A 15,484-nucleotide genomic window follows, 5' to 3' on the forward strand; every position below is an offset into this window, starting at 1 on the left:
CTCCCTCCACCCAGGCCTCAGTCCAGCGGGGTCACCACCCTGATCCTCCATGCATTGATCCAAGCAAGTGTATCACATTCTCCAGCGGGAAGCAGTCAGGCCGCCCTCTTGGCACCACAGAGCCCATTCCCACGTGTGGGTCACCCTGGCCCTGTGTGGCTTTGGATAGCCTGAGGCGTCTTCCTGCCTGAGCTGGGACGGCATTGCTGCTGGTCTCACCCACCCAGAACCAAGGGTCGGCCCTGGGGCACTCTTTCCTCCATGAGGTCAACAGGTGGTCACAACCAGCTTCTCTCCCATGATGCCCCTCACTTCCCTCACCCACCATTCATGGCTGCCCGCAAGCACATATTCAGGGGCAAGCACCGCCGTGTTCATCTCTCTTTCTAGAAAGTCTCCTGGGCCTGGTCATGTCTCCCCCGGGAGCTCTGGATCCACTGATCCACTGTGCCCAGGGAGAGTGCCACAGATACACGAGGAAGTAGCAACCAAACACCATGCATGTGCTTGGTGCTGCAGCTAGCACGCTGAACCAAGTGTGCCTTTGAGCTCTTAGTACAAGGGTTCGGGTGTTGTGTCTCTCTAGCTAGCCCATACCGCTATAAGGTGATGGGGGCACCTACAGTCATACTATGAAAACCACCCTTGCAGCCGGCAGAGGGGCAGCGCGTGAGCACTCAAAATGTACCCCCTGAAAAGTGAGTGAATGCCACAAAGAAATGGTGGCAGCTTTTCAACTGCTGGAGGGAAAAAAAAGTTTCTCTCCTATGCCTTAGCATTGAGTTAAGAATCGAAGGTAAAGGGACTGGAGACGTAACTCAGCCAATCGAGTGCCTGCCTAGCAGGCTCTAAGCCCTGATTTCAGTTCCCAGCAGTGAATAAATCAGGTGCAGTGGTGAGTGCCTAGAGTCAGAAGTTCAAGGTCAGCCAGGTGGCCAGCACACGGTCAGCTCTATACAGACAAAGGCAGACAGATCTCTATGAGTTCAAGGCCAGCCTGGTCTACAGAGTGAGTTCCAGGACAGCCAGGGCTGTGCAGAGAAACTGTGTCTTGAAAAAAAAAAAAAAATCAAGTCATCCTCAGTTACATAGAGAGTTGGAGACTCTCTGTTATATGAAATACAGTCTCTCTTTTTTTTTTTTAATGTGCTGGAGGTACAGTTCTACCTCAGAACCACTTGTTAGCTTGTTCACACCCCAGACAGGATGAGCAGGGGCTGGGAAGACCAGACGTCATTGGCCTCCCGTCCCCAGCCGCCCCTGCCACTCACTCACCATGCCCTGCTCCAGCGCCTTCTTGATGTGCCTGGTGTCTGCCACTGGGAACCAGATCTCGGCGATGATGCACTGCTGGGTGACGTCAATGTTGCACATGTTCAGGACATGGTAGACAGCCTTCATCTTCTGCACTTTGATGACCCAGGAGTGCCAGTTGGCGGCTGCTTCCTGCAGTAGGCGCTGCCGGTGAGACTCTGTTTGGGTAATGACCTGGCCGAAAGCAAAAAGAGAAAAACAATAGGGGTATTTGATAAGATGGCGAAAGCGGGGGTTCATCTGCCCTAGTGGCTTCCCCTGCTTGGAAAGAGCACGTGATCAGTTTGTCTTCCCCTACCCAAGGTTAGACCCTACGAGCAAGGCCTTTTCTCCTTTTTCCTCCTTTTCCTCTAAGCTATTTGCTTGCTCTTCCTCCTGCTGTTGCTCTAGGTTGAACTGTGTGTCCAGTTAGGAGGAGTGTGAGCTTGGATCTAGAGAGGAAGGCACCCAAGAAGTTCACCATGGGAACCGCGGCACTGATGGGAGCGACGCATCCACTAGCCAGGGCCATCAAGTTGCCAGTGGCCACCAGATGCTGGGTAGGACAGGAAGGCTCCTCCCTCAGCCTTCTCAGCAAGAGCCCTGCCCAGGTGGCACCTTGATTTTGGACCTCTGGCCTCCAGAAAGAACTGTGTGTGAGAGTCTATGTCTAGTACCTGAACCTACCCACTGTGGTCATATGTTACAGTCAGACCAAACAGTCTCCATGATAAACCCTTCAATAAATGCCAAGCGAGTTCATGAACGGGAGACTTGGTGCTCATAAAACTCCTTTGATGGAATTACATTTCCTGTTTTGACAAATAAAACAGGGTCATCTTTTTCAGTCCCCACTCATGTTATAAAAGACAGTTCATGAACGTGAGACCTGTAAGACACAGGCCTGCACGTGTGTCTTGAAGGATCACTTGCAGGTGTAAAACAACTCAGTCTGAGGATTACCAGAAGACAAAACCACCTTGGCACAGATAAGTGTTCACTAACCTTACCACAAATCTCACCCTAACAAGAACACCTGCAGGCATGAAATGGCTCAGTGTGTAAAGGTGCTTATGGTCAAGTCTGACTTCCTGAGTTTGATTCCCAGAGCCTACGTCGTGAAAAGAAGCCATTTTTATAAGTTGTCCTCTGATCTCCACATGCCATAACACAAGTGCTTACACACACACGCACACGCACACACACACATCTATCTCCACATGCCATAACACATGTGCTTACACACACACACACACACACACTGTGATTTTAAAAATCCTGCTCACAGACAGGATTGAATCCTAGAATACAGAAACTCTGAGAATGGACTCCAGAGGAGGCCCTTCTGGCCAGTCGGTCCTTTGACCCTATGCCTACACGTGCCTGTTTCCTCAGTTTGTCTTAGGAGAACAAGTGCAGACACTGGAGAGAGTCTCAGATTCATCCTTGGCTATGACTGAAGAAAGGGGAAAGCGGGTCAGTCAGAGCTTCCCAGATCTCTGAACACAGCTGCCCAAGTCCCACTCCCCGTAAACACAATCAGCCTCATTTCATCCCTGATCCCCATCAGAGTATTTTCAGAGAAGGAATTTCTTGAGGGAAAGAGTTGCTGGGACAGTGGCTAAAAGGGAATAGAGACAATTAAAAAGATTAAATACAGATATTCTGGGACAGTAAACGTGTTCACTGGCCAAAGGCTTTTAAAACATACATTCCAGGTGTTGTGGCATATACCTGTAACTCCAGCACTTAGGAGGTTGAAGCAGGAGGATTGACATGAGTTCAAAACAAGCCTGAATTATGGAACAAATAGCCACCCACCTAGAGCTACACAGCAAGACCCGGTATCAAAAACGAATAGCTAAAACCTAACTTCTAAACTCACACACTGAAGATTGAAAGTGTCCAGCCTATCCAGTGCAACTCTGGGAATCTCGATTTAATAAAAACTGAACAGTGATCTGGGGCAGCGGCTCAGCTGGTAAAGCACTTGCCTTGCAAACATGATATCAGTCCAATGCCCAGAACTCATTTAAAAAAGCCAGGCACAGTGATGTACGCTAGCAATCCAAGGCTGAGGAGTTAGGGACGGGAGCCCTGGGGCTTGCTGGCCAGTCTGCCCACCTGACGGGGAGCACTGGTAAAATCAGGGATTGGTGTGGGACAACGGTCTGTATTCTGTCAATTATATTTTAAATAAACGCTGATTGGCCAGTAGCCAGGCAGGAAGTATAGGTGGGATAACCAGATAGGAAGTAGAGGCGGGTCAATGAGAACAGGAGAATTCTGGGAAGAAAGAAGCCCATTCCTCTGCAGTCCTGGCCCAGACACAGAGGAAGCAAGATGTGACTGCCTCACTGAATAAGGTACTGAGCCACATGGCTAGCATAGACAAGAATAATGGGTTAATATAAGTTATAGGAGTTAATAAGAAGCCGGAGCTTAATGGACCAATCAGTTTATAAATAATGTAGACCTCTGTGTGATTTCTTTGGGACTTAACGATTGCAGAAACCAGGCAGGACAGAAACCCTGACAACAAGGGACCCTGTCTCAAAGAAGGTAGACGGCATCCCTGAAGAGAATATCTGAAAGTGAAATTTTCCTTGGCTTCGACACACGCACCCATACACACAACATAAGCACACTCATGCGTGTGCACAAAACTTAAATAGCAATCAAAATTCAGTTCCTTGCCATCACTTGTCACGTTTCAAGAGCTCAACAGCCACCTGTGGCCTGACATTACAGCACTGGATAGAGTGGACAGCAGAGCAGTTCTGTGGCGCAGAAAGTTACGGTGGACGGCATTGGTGGGGAATATACCATTGGACGGAGGCCCAGGCGACATCAGCAACCAGTTTGCAAGCTGCTGCCATTCAAGAGTAGTCTGATCCCAGACACACGTGAAGTCTATCTGGAATGCATCCAGCACTCGCAAGGAAAAACCAGACTCACTGTTTCCACAGTCATCCCAGCCAACTGGTTGCTCCACTCCGCTGGCTGATTGCAGGGTTGCAGACTTGTCAGGCAAAGGCTGGCCATAAAGGGCTTCTTTCATCAGATTAGGGCGGCTGCCTGAGGTGAGCTAGGGCTGCGGTGCATTCTAAGCTGAGCAGCATGTGACAAGCATGCAGAATTGTCGGCCCCAGCTCACTGAACACTGCTTTCTAATTGTGCAATCGGTTGCAGTTCCAACCAGAATTGCAAAGCAAACATTCCAGGCAGGACTCACAAGGAAAGGGCAGCGGCCCCCATCAGCTCACAGCCTGAAGCCCTCACTCACAGTGATTAAGTCCTCCAGCCTCACGTTGACGCTGGCCAGCATCTCTCTGCGCTCGACCGCAGACTCCGGGCAGGGGTAGATGGTGGCACGAAACCTGTATTGGACACATTGAGAGGACACACTTGAGTCTCTACAGAAAGCCTGCTACAGTCACTTCCCTAACCAGGCCATCACCGACTGGGTGACACGGCTCAAGGGGCCAAACGGTCGCTAAAACGGCCTCCTGTGTGGTCATTAGAAAATGATTCACAACAGCTGGGCACGGTGCCTCACGCCCGTAGCAGGAGGATTACAAGCTCAATGCTTCTACAGAATGAAGTCAAGGCCACCCTGGGGGTATGCCTCAATGGGAAGAGTGCTTACCTAGCATGAGTTGAGTTCCTGGGCTCACTCCTCAGGACCACACACACACACAGAGATTGGTCTACAGAAACAGCTGAGCCATGGTACCCATTTTCTCCTTTTCTGTTTATTCTTTTCCCGTGCCAATGAGTCAAACCCAGGGCCTCTAGCATGCCAGACAATGCCCTCCCACCATGCTCCAGCTCCAGCCTGAGGCTGCCCACTCAAAAGGAATAGAACAAGATATACCCTGAAACAGGTTGTGTCTCTACCTAGTGCTGCCTTTGTAACTCGTTAGTTCCCTTCTCCCTGGTAGTATCCTCACAACTACTGACAGCTGGCTGCACTTCCAGCATCCTCCTAAATGGTCTTCGGAAAGTAATTGTGAAATCCTCATAATCCTCAGAGAGGGCGTGTCATTCCACACGGCACAGCTCCACCCACTCCCAACCCCGACCACCAGGACAGAGCATGGCGGCCTCGCTCACCCATCACAGATCTTCTTGATTTTCAGCCTGAGCTGTTCTCCTTGATAAAATATGATGAATATATTCTTTTTCATTTCTTCTTTCTGGAATATCAGGAAAGTGAGGTTACTTTTCCTCCTTCTTTCTTCCCTCCCTCCCTTCCTTCCTTCCTTCCTTCCTTCCTTCCTTCCCAGTGTTGGAGGTGGAACCCTGATGTAAACATTCTCCCCTGGCAGAACATAAATCATAAACACAGAAAGGCCTCAAACTAACAGCTGCTCTGCTTGCTATGTGCCAGTGACCACAGCCAGGCTTTGGATTCTGTTCTCATCCCTGCAGGGAAGAGAGCGTTCACACCTAAGAAAACACCTCCAGGAGGGGCTGGGATATTTCATGGATTTCGTGGTTCAGAACAGCAGCGCCTAGCCTGGGTATCAGAAGCAGCTGGAAACATCTGCACATCACAGTCTGTTTGATACTTCCTAAGGGAGAGCTGTGACTAAGTAGTGACTCACAGCTACTGACGAGGCGCCCTTAAGAACCCACCGCTTAGGCTGGGAGTGGTGGCACACGCCTTTAATCCCCGCACTCAGAAGGAACGCAGAGGCAGGTGAATGTCACAAGTTTCAGGCCAGTCAGGAAAAAGGAGTGAAACCCTGTCTTAAAACAAAAGGAACAAAGAGACAAAACAAAAAGCCAAAAGCCACTATTTCGGGCTAGGAGTAGCTCAGTGCCTGGGCGCTTGTCTAGCTAGTGCAGAGTCCTGAGTTTAGTCCGTAGCAATGCAAAAGTAAGTCATTTGTAAAGAGGCTAGTATGGACTGAAACAGGGCTGCCGGTTTGTAGTTGTTTTTCATTCGAGGGAAATGGGGGAAATTATAAAGCTTGCTGTTGAAGGTTCCAATCCAATAAACTCATCACATGCACTCGGCATCCCAGAATCAGGGGCCACCTCAGAGGGAAGCCACTTGTCAGGACCAGAAAGGGTCATGAAGATATCACATACCCTTCAAGCCTACCTTCCTTAGATTTATATTATAAAACTAATTCATCAAGAAGAAAAAAGCCACATGCATAATCCCAGGGCTACAAGGATGAGGAAGAGGGCATTGAGTTTAAGCCAAGCTGGGAATACACTGTCTCAAAACCACCACCACCACCACCACCGCCAAAAGGTCCAGGAGCAGAGGGATGCAGAGGCTAGGCAGGGTAATCGGAAGCAAAATGTCCAGAGATACAGCCAGAGAGTCACATCCTGATCGTCCCTCAGAGACAAATGGGTATACATGATCATAGGAACAGGGTAACAACTGCTTTGCACAACTTCCAAAACTTCCTCCACCCAGGGAAGCTGTCCGGTCTTTTTCAGAATCTTTGAGGTCATCTAGACTCTAGATTCGCTGGACTCAGGGATCCGTTCCGACTTCCAGCACCTGCTGGGTGACCCTCTATGACTTGGATCATCTTTCTCCATACGTTCCCTGTATAAATGCTCTCCCATCAAGACAACTACATGTCAAAACTTGACTGTAAAGTGACAATCCAATTTAAAATAACCATAGAAACCAAGCATGATTGGCCCATGCATGCAATCTCAACACTGCACAGCAGGCAAGAAGACCAGGACTGCAGGCCTGTCTCGGCTACCTGGACAATCCAAAGCCAGTCTGGGCTACATGAGACTTTACCAAAAACAAAAACAAAACAAAACACACACACACACACACACAAATAATAAGACTAAAGGATGCACGGGATTAAGGGTAGAAATTTTCTTATTTTAAACAAAAAAGCAAAAAACTCATTTCCATGTAAAATTATTACTGCCCGTGATTAGAGAAAAGCAATACAAGAAGATAGTTTAAATATACTGGTGTACTGACTGGAGAGTGTATTCCGTATATTTTAAAAATTATTCACAGAGAAGAGCATGAACTGCCCCCCACTATCACAAATTATGGGATCAAGTTTCTCACAATGGGGTTAGTGCAACCCAGATACAATGAGTGAGCCTCACTCTGGGAAAACCCTGTCATCTCCTCCCCAGATAAATATATGTGTCTTTTTTTAAGATTTGTTTTCTATTTTATTTCAACGATGGCTTTTTTTTTTAAATTAAATAAAATTTAATTCAAGTTTTTAGCATCTAGCCTGGAAGATTACAGACTTGGTTTCTGGGAGTGAAAAGAACAAGAGCGTTTAAACGTTAATTGGAAGGATGCAGGAAGGCAATTAGCAGAGGAATTACCAGCGAGGAATGTGTAGCCTTCGGGGAAGAGCCTTCTCGTTGGAAGCCTGAGGGCTGTAGCAGCCAGTTCCATCTATCTTACCAACATCATCGGGATGCTGTAAGAACGGCAACCCTTAGGTTCCACCCCAGCCCAGCGAGATTCCAGGTGACTCTGCAACCTGTGTGCACCCCGAAGCTTGAGAAAGACAGACTCCAGTCGTCTCTGGGTGCGTTTGTGAAGAAAACAGCTTCGGCCTCTTGTGGTACTTGTATAGTAAGGTTCTAGAAGCAAGATGCCCACACACTTTGAGGAGTGAACCAACTACAAGGTGTTAAGAAGAACTGGTCCTTAGATGGGCCCTTCAAACATACTGAATTTAAAAGGTGGGGCGTGGGGAAAATAGAGAAGAAAAGGAAAGAGAAGAGGTGGGCAGGGGAGGACACAGATACCAGCTGGTGGTGAGTGAGCTGTCTTTAGTGCTAGGGACTCCAGGAAGCTTGCGCAGCCCTTTCTGGAGGCCTGACACACCCACCGTCACAGGATCCTCCAGAAGCGTGTCCATCTCGCTGAACTTCAAGTACACGTTGCCCCGGCAAACTCTCCACAGCAGCCTCTCGAAGGAAGCCATCCTCTCCCTGTGTATCACGCCAGCCGTGAACCTAGACAGCAGCAAGAGACAGCACTGAGGCCCAGGGCCTGTGGGAGGATGACGGGAGCTGCTCACAATCCACACATCCCACCTGCCCACAGCCTGATGGATTGTCTGTTCTCTTCGATACTGTGTCCTTAATCATTGCGATTCTATCTATGCTATAGTAACATTATGTGGTCTATAATACTATATTATATACACATAAATATATAATACAATAAGCCATTCCTATGGTGTTATAGTCATTGTCAGTAAATGTTCAATGGTCTCTATGCACCTTTATTTTTCAGAAGCAATGCATTAAGAAACACACACTAAAAATATTTAAAAAAAAATAAGAAGATAAAAAGAAATACACACTGATATCCAAATATCTCTGTTTTACAGCATCCTGGTACTTAGGTAACTGCTGGCTTAAACATCTAACATGGTCTTCAAAAATGTAACTTTTCAATGGTTTATTACTTTAGATAACGTTGATCTTTTATTATCTTCAAGTAAAATATTTATATAAATGTCATCTTCTTTCCATTTCATTTTTGGTTTTGGGTTTTTTGTTTTGTTTTTGAGAAAGGGTTTCTCTGCAATCCTGACCTGGAAGCTCTCTATATAGACCAAACTAGCCTGGAACTCATAGAGATCCGCCTGCCTCTGCCTCCAGAGTGCTGGGATTAAAGGCCTGTGCAACCACAGCCAGCTCCATTTCAAATCTCAATAAGCTCACAAATATTTAGTGAATAAAAAATTAGGGGCCTCCAGCCACAATGTTCATTAATGTTTTAAACTTCATCGACCTCACATAAACACTGAATGCACCCCCATTTTTAACTGCCACATATTTTCATGAGTATCATGCCATAGTTCTACCACTTAGGGTTCATTTGCCTGCTCAACTTTATCATCCCTAACAACATTTGAAAACTCCTAGAGAAGCTAAATAAGAAGGTGAATCCAAAGACAAACACATAGGCATCCTCATGAATATTAACCTTCATCAGGCGATGAAAGGAGACAGAGACAGAGACCCACATGGGAGCACCGGACAGAAATCTCAAGGTCCAAATCAGGAGCAGAAGGAGACGGAGCACGAGCAAGGAACTCAGGACCCACACACTGAGACAATGGGGATGTTCTATCGGGAACTCACCAAGGCCAGCTGGCCTAGGTCTGAAAAAGCATGGGATAAATCCGGACTAGCTGAACATAGCGGACAATGAGGAATACTGAGAACTCAAGAACAATCGCAGTGGGTTTTTGATCCTACTGCACGTACTGGCTTTGTGGGAGCCTAGGCAGTTTGGATGCTCACCTTACTAGACCTGGACAGAGGTGGGCGGTCCTTGGGCTTCCCACAGGTCAGGGAACCCTGATTGCTCTTTGAGCAGATGAGGGAGGGGGACTTGATCGGGGGAGGGGGAGGGAAATGGGAAGCGGTTGCGGGGACGAGGCAGAAATCCTTAATAAATAAATAAATTAAAAAAAAAAAGAAAACTCCAAATATATTTTATCAAACACAAGGCGGGAGGTGGAACATACCTACCTCCTAGCTTTGTCCCAAAGCTAGAGAAGAGTCACAAAATAAACCATGAAGCCACATCCGCCCCATATGGGAGCCCTGTACACAGGCAGGCACTCTCCAGGATGAAGCCATGAGCATAGTCACGAACAAGGGGCCCTCCCTTGCTCACCTCACCAGCCTTGTACGTTACCCCCTGGTCTGTCCCTGCGTGGAAGCCTTGCATTCATACCTAGTTCTCCCTCAGTCGGGGAGATTTACCAAATGCCAGGTATCAGGCAAAGGACCAGGAACCTACCCACACCCAACTCTAAGGACATGGAGTGATACTAACCCCAACTTCCCAGTCATGAACGCAGGTATGGCTCTTAACTCCAAGAGCCCCGAAGTGTCTTCAACAAAGAAATCGTCAGCTAAGTTGGTTTCTGTCTGAAAGACAAACACCAGCCCTGTCATCAAACATGGGCACCTTAGAAGCACCCGGACCTCAGGCTTTGCTAAGGAAGCTTTAATCTTCCACAGATGTTAACAGAAGTGAACAAGAAAGAGCTCCTTGTCAGGACAAAAACCCCCAAACCTTCCCACCCCAACCCTACGTCTACTCAAACCCATCCTCCTTGTCCTGGATCCCCTTCTCTTGGGTCCCACTTTTCTTATGGAGACAGGGTGTCACTATGTCACCCTAACTGGCCTAGAACTTGATCTATAGACCAAGCCTGCCTCTGCCTCCCAAGCACTGGGATTGAAGGCGTCACCGCCATACCTGACCCATATGCCATCATTTTTTTGCATTCCCTTGAACAGGAATCACTGTTGGAGTACTCCCCACTTCGCTGATAGCGTGGCCACGGGCCAAGAAACAAAGTGTTTTATCCATACTCCAGACCAGCCAATTTTTAAAACAGAAACTTGGGGCTCTGAGGAAAGGACCCTTTACTGACCACACCCCCAAGAAACACCTCAAAAAAGTCCTGGGTTTTCTTTAGGAGGTATTTGAGTTCTGTCAGTTCCAGAAAGCTCTTCTTCAAAGCCTGTTGGCTCTGGTTGGCTTCCTGGAGCTCTCCTTCCAGTTTCTCCAGAGTACTCTGCGGAGGGAAGAAAAAAATAAGCCGGGTTAAAAGTGCTGTGACCCTCATTCCACACACTGACCCTGATCGAGAACTAGAGAGCAGAGAGGCCATCCCCGTCAAATTACAGCTGAAGCTGGGCGCTCCAGTCAGCTGTAAATTAAATATTCTTGTGGAAGGCAGCAAAGGCCTGACAAACACTGTCTGGAGTGTCATCCTCCGACAGTGGCAATCCACAATCACTGAGGGATGAAGGAGAACTCTTGAGGAACTCATGATGTCTTGTCCCCTTTAGGTAAGAAAGTAATTTTACACGTTGGAAATCTAGGTTAAAATGCAAGACAGTATTCTCCCCCCTCCCCCATGACCTCTTCCCAGTTCTATGTGGATCCATGGATCTGAAGAACCAAATTCGAACAAGAGATAAGAGGCTACAGAGAATAGTGAGAAAAAAGGCAAGAAGGCAGAACTGAGTCAAAAACAAAACAAAACAAAAAACCCACAACAATCTATTCTCCTGACTGAGCACATACACGAGAGACTAAAGCTTGTATGAAACCTGATGGGAAAAATCACCAGCAAATCAGGACAGACTCACACACATATATCACACGGCAGTCAATCATAGAATAGTCTGGAAAAAACAACTTTTCTGCTTTGTTTTAGAATGTTCAAAGAGGTAAGTAAGTAAGAGAGGGTGCTCCCTTCATTAATAAGGAAAAATAATAAATGGTTAAACAGCAATTACCTCAAATAAGAAAGCAGGCAGGGGACAAGCAAGATGGCTCCACAGGTAAAGGCACTTGCCGCCAAGCCTGACAACCCAAGTTCTAATCCCAGGACCCATGGAGTGAAGGAAAGAACCAACCCCTGCAAGTGGTCCTCTGACTTCCATACACACATCACAGTATGTGCACATGCACACTCACCCGAGAGACAAAGAAATGTAAGAACTCGAAAATCAGACAGACATAAAAAGATAACTATTAGAAATCTGGAAAGTGAAAAGATATACCTATTCAAATTCAAAGCCCAATAAATGAGATGTAGTACATTCTAGACATGATTTGTAAATTTAATATTGAAATGTAACAGCCAGGCATGGTGTTTCACACCTTTAATTTCAGTACTTAAGAGGTGGAGGCAGGTGGATCTCTGGGAGTTCAAGGCTAACCTGGTCTACTTAGTGAGTTCTAGGACAGTCAGAGCTGTATAATGGACGCACCCTATCTAATAAGGAAGGAAGGGAGGGAGGGAGGGAAAATCCTAGGTCACTTATTTTAAAAAAAAAAAAAAACCTTTAAAATAGAATGGAGAGCTGGGCAGTGCTGACACATGCCTTTAATCCCAGCACTTAGAAGGCAAAGGCAGGTGGGCCTTTGTAAGTTCGAGGCCAGCCTGGTCTACAGACTGAGTTCCAAGACAGCCAGGGCTCCACAGACAAACCCTGTCTTGGGGGAAAATTACAACAGAGAGGACTAGAGACTGGGCTCAGTGGGTTAACAGTATTTGCTGCTCTTGCAGAGGACCTAGGTTCAGACCAGCATCCACATGGTGGCTCACAGCCAACTTAACTCCAGTTCCGAGTGATTCAAAGGCCTCTCTGTCCTCCATGGGCACCAGGCACACACATGGTACATATACATACATGCAGGCAAACACTCAGACATATAAAATAAGTATACCCAAGAAGGGCTGTCTATACCAATGCTACCTTCCCCTCTGCCTCCTGAAAACAAGTGTATACTGTCAGAAAAAACTGAATGCTGGAATTTGGAGCAGTGAGACTTGGAGGTGCCTGTCTCGGCACAGCTGAAGAGTTTACGGAACAGTCAGTTAAACCAATCAGTCAGAGTCCAGCTGGAGGAATTTTTCTTTTAGGTTGAAAAGAGCCAGTTCACAAACTTTGTTCTGCCAGGCACTTAAGAGGAACACATCCCATTCAGCCTGTCCTATGGCACCACATAGACTCCACTGCCTGTGAGAAACTTCTATACTCAAAGGAGTTCGAGGCCAGCCTGGTCTACAAGAGCTAGTTCCAGGACAGCAGGCACCAAAAGCTACAGAGAAACCCTGTTTCGAAAAACCAAAAAAAAAAAAAAAAAGAAAGAAAGAAAGAAAGAAATCTCTCCTCAAAGTGGGGCGAGCTTGCTCAGAGCGGTGTTGAGAAAGGAAAACAGCTCCCCCCAATCGGCATAAGAGGCCCTAAAGTTGTACCCTGAGATTTTCCTAGGACACTATCTTAGTTAGGGTTTCTTTTGCTGTGGTGAACAGCAGGACTAAAAGCAACTCGGGGAGGAAAGGGTTTCTTTTGGCTCCAAGTACTAGTCCATTCCTGAGGAAGTCAAGCAGGAACTCAAACGGGGCAGGATGCTGGAGGCAGGAGCTGATGCAGAGGTCATGGAGGGGTGCTGTTTACTGGCTTGTTCCCCATGGCTTGCTCAGCCTGCAAGAGCCCAGGACACCAGCCTGGGGATGCTACCCCCACCAAGGTCTGAACACTCCCTCATCCACACTAAATAAGAAGATGCAGCCGGGCAATGGTGGCGCACGCCTTTAATCCCAGCACTCGGGAGGGAGAGGCAGGCGGATCTCTGTGAGTTCGAGACCAGCCTGGTCTACAGAGCTAGTTCCAGGATAGGCTCCAAAGCCACAGAGAAACCCTGTCTCGAAAAACCAAAAAAAAAAAAAAAAAAAAGATGCGCTCTAGGCGTGCCTACAGCCCCATTTTATGGAGACATTTTCTCAAACTGACGCTCCCTCCTCTCAGATGGCTCTAACTTGTGACATGCTGACATAAAACTAGCCAGAGCAGACACGAAGTAGCCCCCAAAAAGGAACTATCAACTACTTGTTCACATGTAAACAATCTGAAAACTGCTTGACCGTCCTCAGCTCAGGGGATGGTAAAGCGAGGCTCTTACCTCCAGGGTGATCATTTCTCGGGGGAGAGGCGTCTCTGGCTCCTTCTCGGGTGTCTGGATTACAATCTCGTTTTGCATCTCATCTTCCAGAAAACCTGAAGGAAAGCACAGGTATCACGACTTCCCAGAACCCGGAAGTGGGGGTCCAGCAGAAGAGGTGCCTCTGGCCAGCTGAGTTATCTGGGCTGCTCTAGTTCCTGACCCATGGGGAGTGGGGGTCCATCCTCTTTCCCATGTTGGCTTGGCACAGCTCTCTGCCATGTAATGCTTCCTGAAGTGGTTCCCAAGGCAAAGGGTGCGGGGAACCACGGTAATTAAGTTCTATAAACTAGCTACCGCTTTTGGTTCAGTTAGGCAATGAGAGGAAAGAGGCTTACGGAGGATTCGCTCCAGCGACTCGCACCTTCGGACTTCATTCACAAATTTCCTCTGGAAGCTGTTCACATTTGCATTCAGCTGCAGGAAAGGGGAACCACAGGCTCATGTTAGGGATCTGCAGCTACCAGTGTCTTCCCCTCCTCGCTGCATTACCCTCTGGTCGCTGGAGACGGCTGCTAGCAACGCGGTAGGAACACACATGCTGCGCACGGGATGTATGAGTCCCAGGCAAGTTGCACCTTCCATTCCTACCATCCTCAGTGGGGTCAGGAATATGAGGGGAACCGAGAACACCGTACAGGTCTACAGAATGCATCCGGGTCATCAACGAGAATTCACCCTCTGCTGTGGGTAACTCTTAGCTTAGCATAATAAACATTAGGCCTAGAGAGAGGGCTCACTGGTCAAGTGCACTTTCCGTTCTTCCAGTTAGGGTTCCAGTAAGCAAGTCAGGCAGCTCACAGTCACGCCGAGCCCCAGCACCAGGGGACCCAATGCCTCTGACCTCATGAGCACCACACTCAGATGTGTGCATGCATGCCCGCGCACACTTACTCATGATAAAGATAAAATCTTTAAAAAATTGTTAGTGAGGACTGGCCTCTGGTCAGGTGCTATGCTAACTAGCAATGCAAAGGACAAGACCAGGGCCTCCCACGAGGGAGCCAAGGTTTGACTTTGATCTTGGTGAGGAAATAAAGAAGGACTTATTTTCTAAATTGGACTCACTTAAAGCTTGGCAAAGATATAAATGGCCCATGAGAAGCAACACTCCTGATAGCCCATCTCTAGAGTGCCATTACCGGAACTCAGTGTCGGAAGCAATTGCCAATTCCAGGATGGATGCATTGCCTCTAGTCTGACTAGTCAGAGAAAATAGATTCTGCATCCACTTTGAAAACTGGTAAATTCTCTATTCACTGCCTAGATCCAGCACGTGGAGACGCTGTGCAAGAATTGAAACACCCACTCACTGAACTGCAGCTTCAAAACATTCCTAGAGAAGTGTGGGAGGAGGAGGAGAGTAGAGAGTGACCTGCTGAGGGTCAGGAGAAATCTCAGCCAGAAGGTCAGGGTCCTGGAATTCTGCCTATCCTAGCTCTGGGCTCCTCTTCAAGCAGAGTGTGTTTTGTTGCTTATCAAGAAGCATAGTGCAGGGGCTATCCGTTGCCACCCCACCTTCCTCTTATCTCCAAAGAATGCAGCACCTACGTCTTTGAACTGCACCAAGCCAAGCTCTCCCAGCTCTGCTACACAGCAATAGGCAGCCTCCACCTGGAGAAAGACTTGGGATAAACACATCTCCTCACTTCGAAACACAGATGCCAT

The 15,484-nt window shown here is 47.7% G+C and overlaps 1 protein-coding gene and 1 pseudogene across 2 annotated transcripts in view; both read right to left on the reverse strand.

Moving 5' to 3' along the window:
* The window catches only part of Atp6v0a4 (ATPase H+ transporting V0 subunit a4), a 43,341-nt gene extending 27,857 nt beyond the window's left edge, over positions 1–15,484 (reverse strand). Inside the window, exons 1-9 of one of the 2 annotated variants that reach the window (XM_041675507.1) lie at positions 15,368–15,484; positions 14,155–14,233; positions 13,778–13,872; positions 10,746–10,871; positions 10,121–10,215; positions 8,151–8,277; positions 5,410–5,492; positions 4,580–4,673; positions 1,276–1,488 (exon numbers count right to left, since the gene is read on the reverse strand). In XM_041675507.1, coding sequence (XP_041531441.1) covers positions 1,276–1,488; positions 4,580–4,673; positions 5,410–5,492; positions 8,151–8,277; positions 10,121–10,215; positions 10,746–10,871; positions 13,778–13,872; positions 14,155–14,233; positions 15,368–15,484 — 1,029 coding nt within the window. Of the gene's footprint in view, positions 1–1,275; positions 1,489–4,579; positions 4,674–5,409; positions 5,493–8,150; positions 8,278–10,120; positions 10,216–10,716; positions 10,872–13,777; positions 13,873–14,154; positions 14,234–15,367 lie in introns of both variants that reach the window. The other variant, XM_041675508.1, reaches the window with a different exon arrangement.
* LOC121463537 lies at positions 7,306–7,442 on the reverse strand (annotated as a pseudogene).

The sequence above is a fragment of the Microtus oregoni genome, unplaced genomic scaffold (assembly GCF_018167655.1).
Source record: "Microtus oregoni isolate MIOR12 unplaced genomic scaffold, Mior012 000026F_ref0000081, whole genome shotgun sequence".
Taxonomy (NCBI): domain Eukaryota; kingdom Metazoa; phylum Chordata; class Mammalia; order Rodentia; family Cricetidae; genus Microtus; species Microtus oregoni.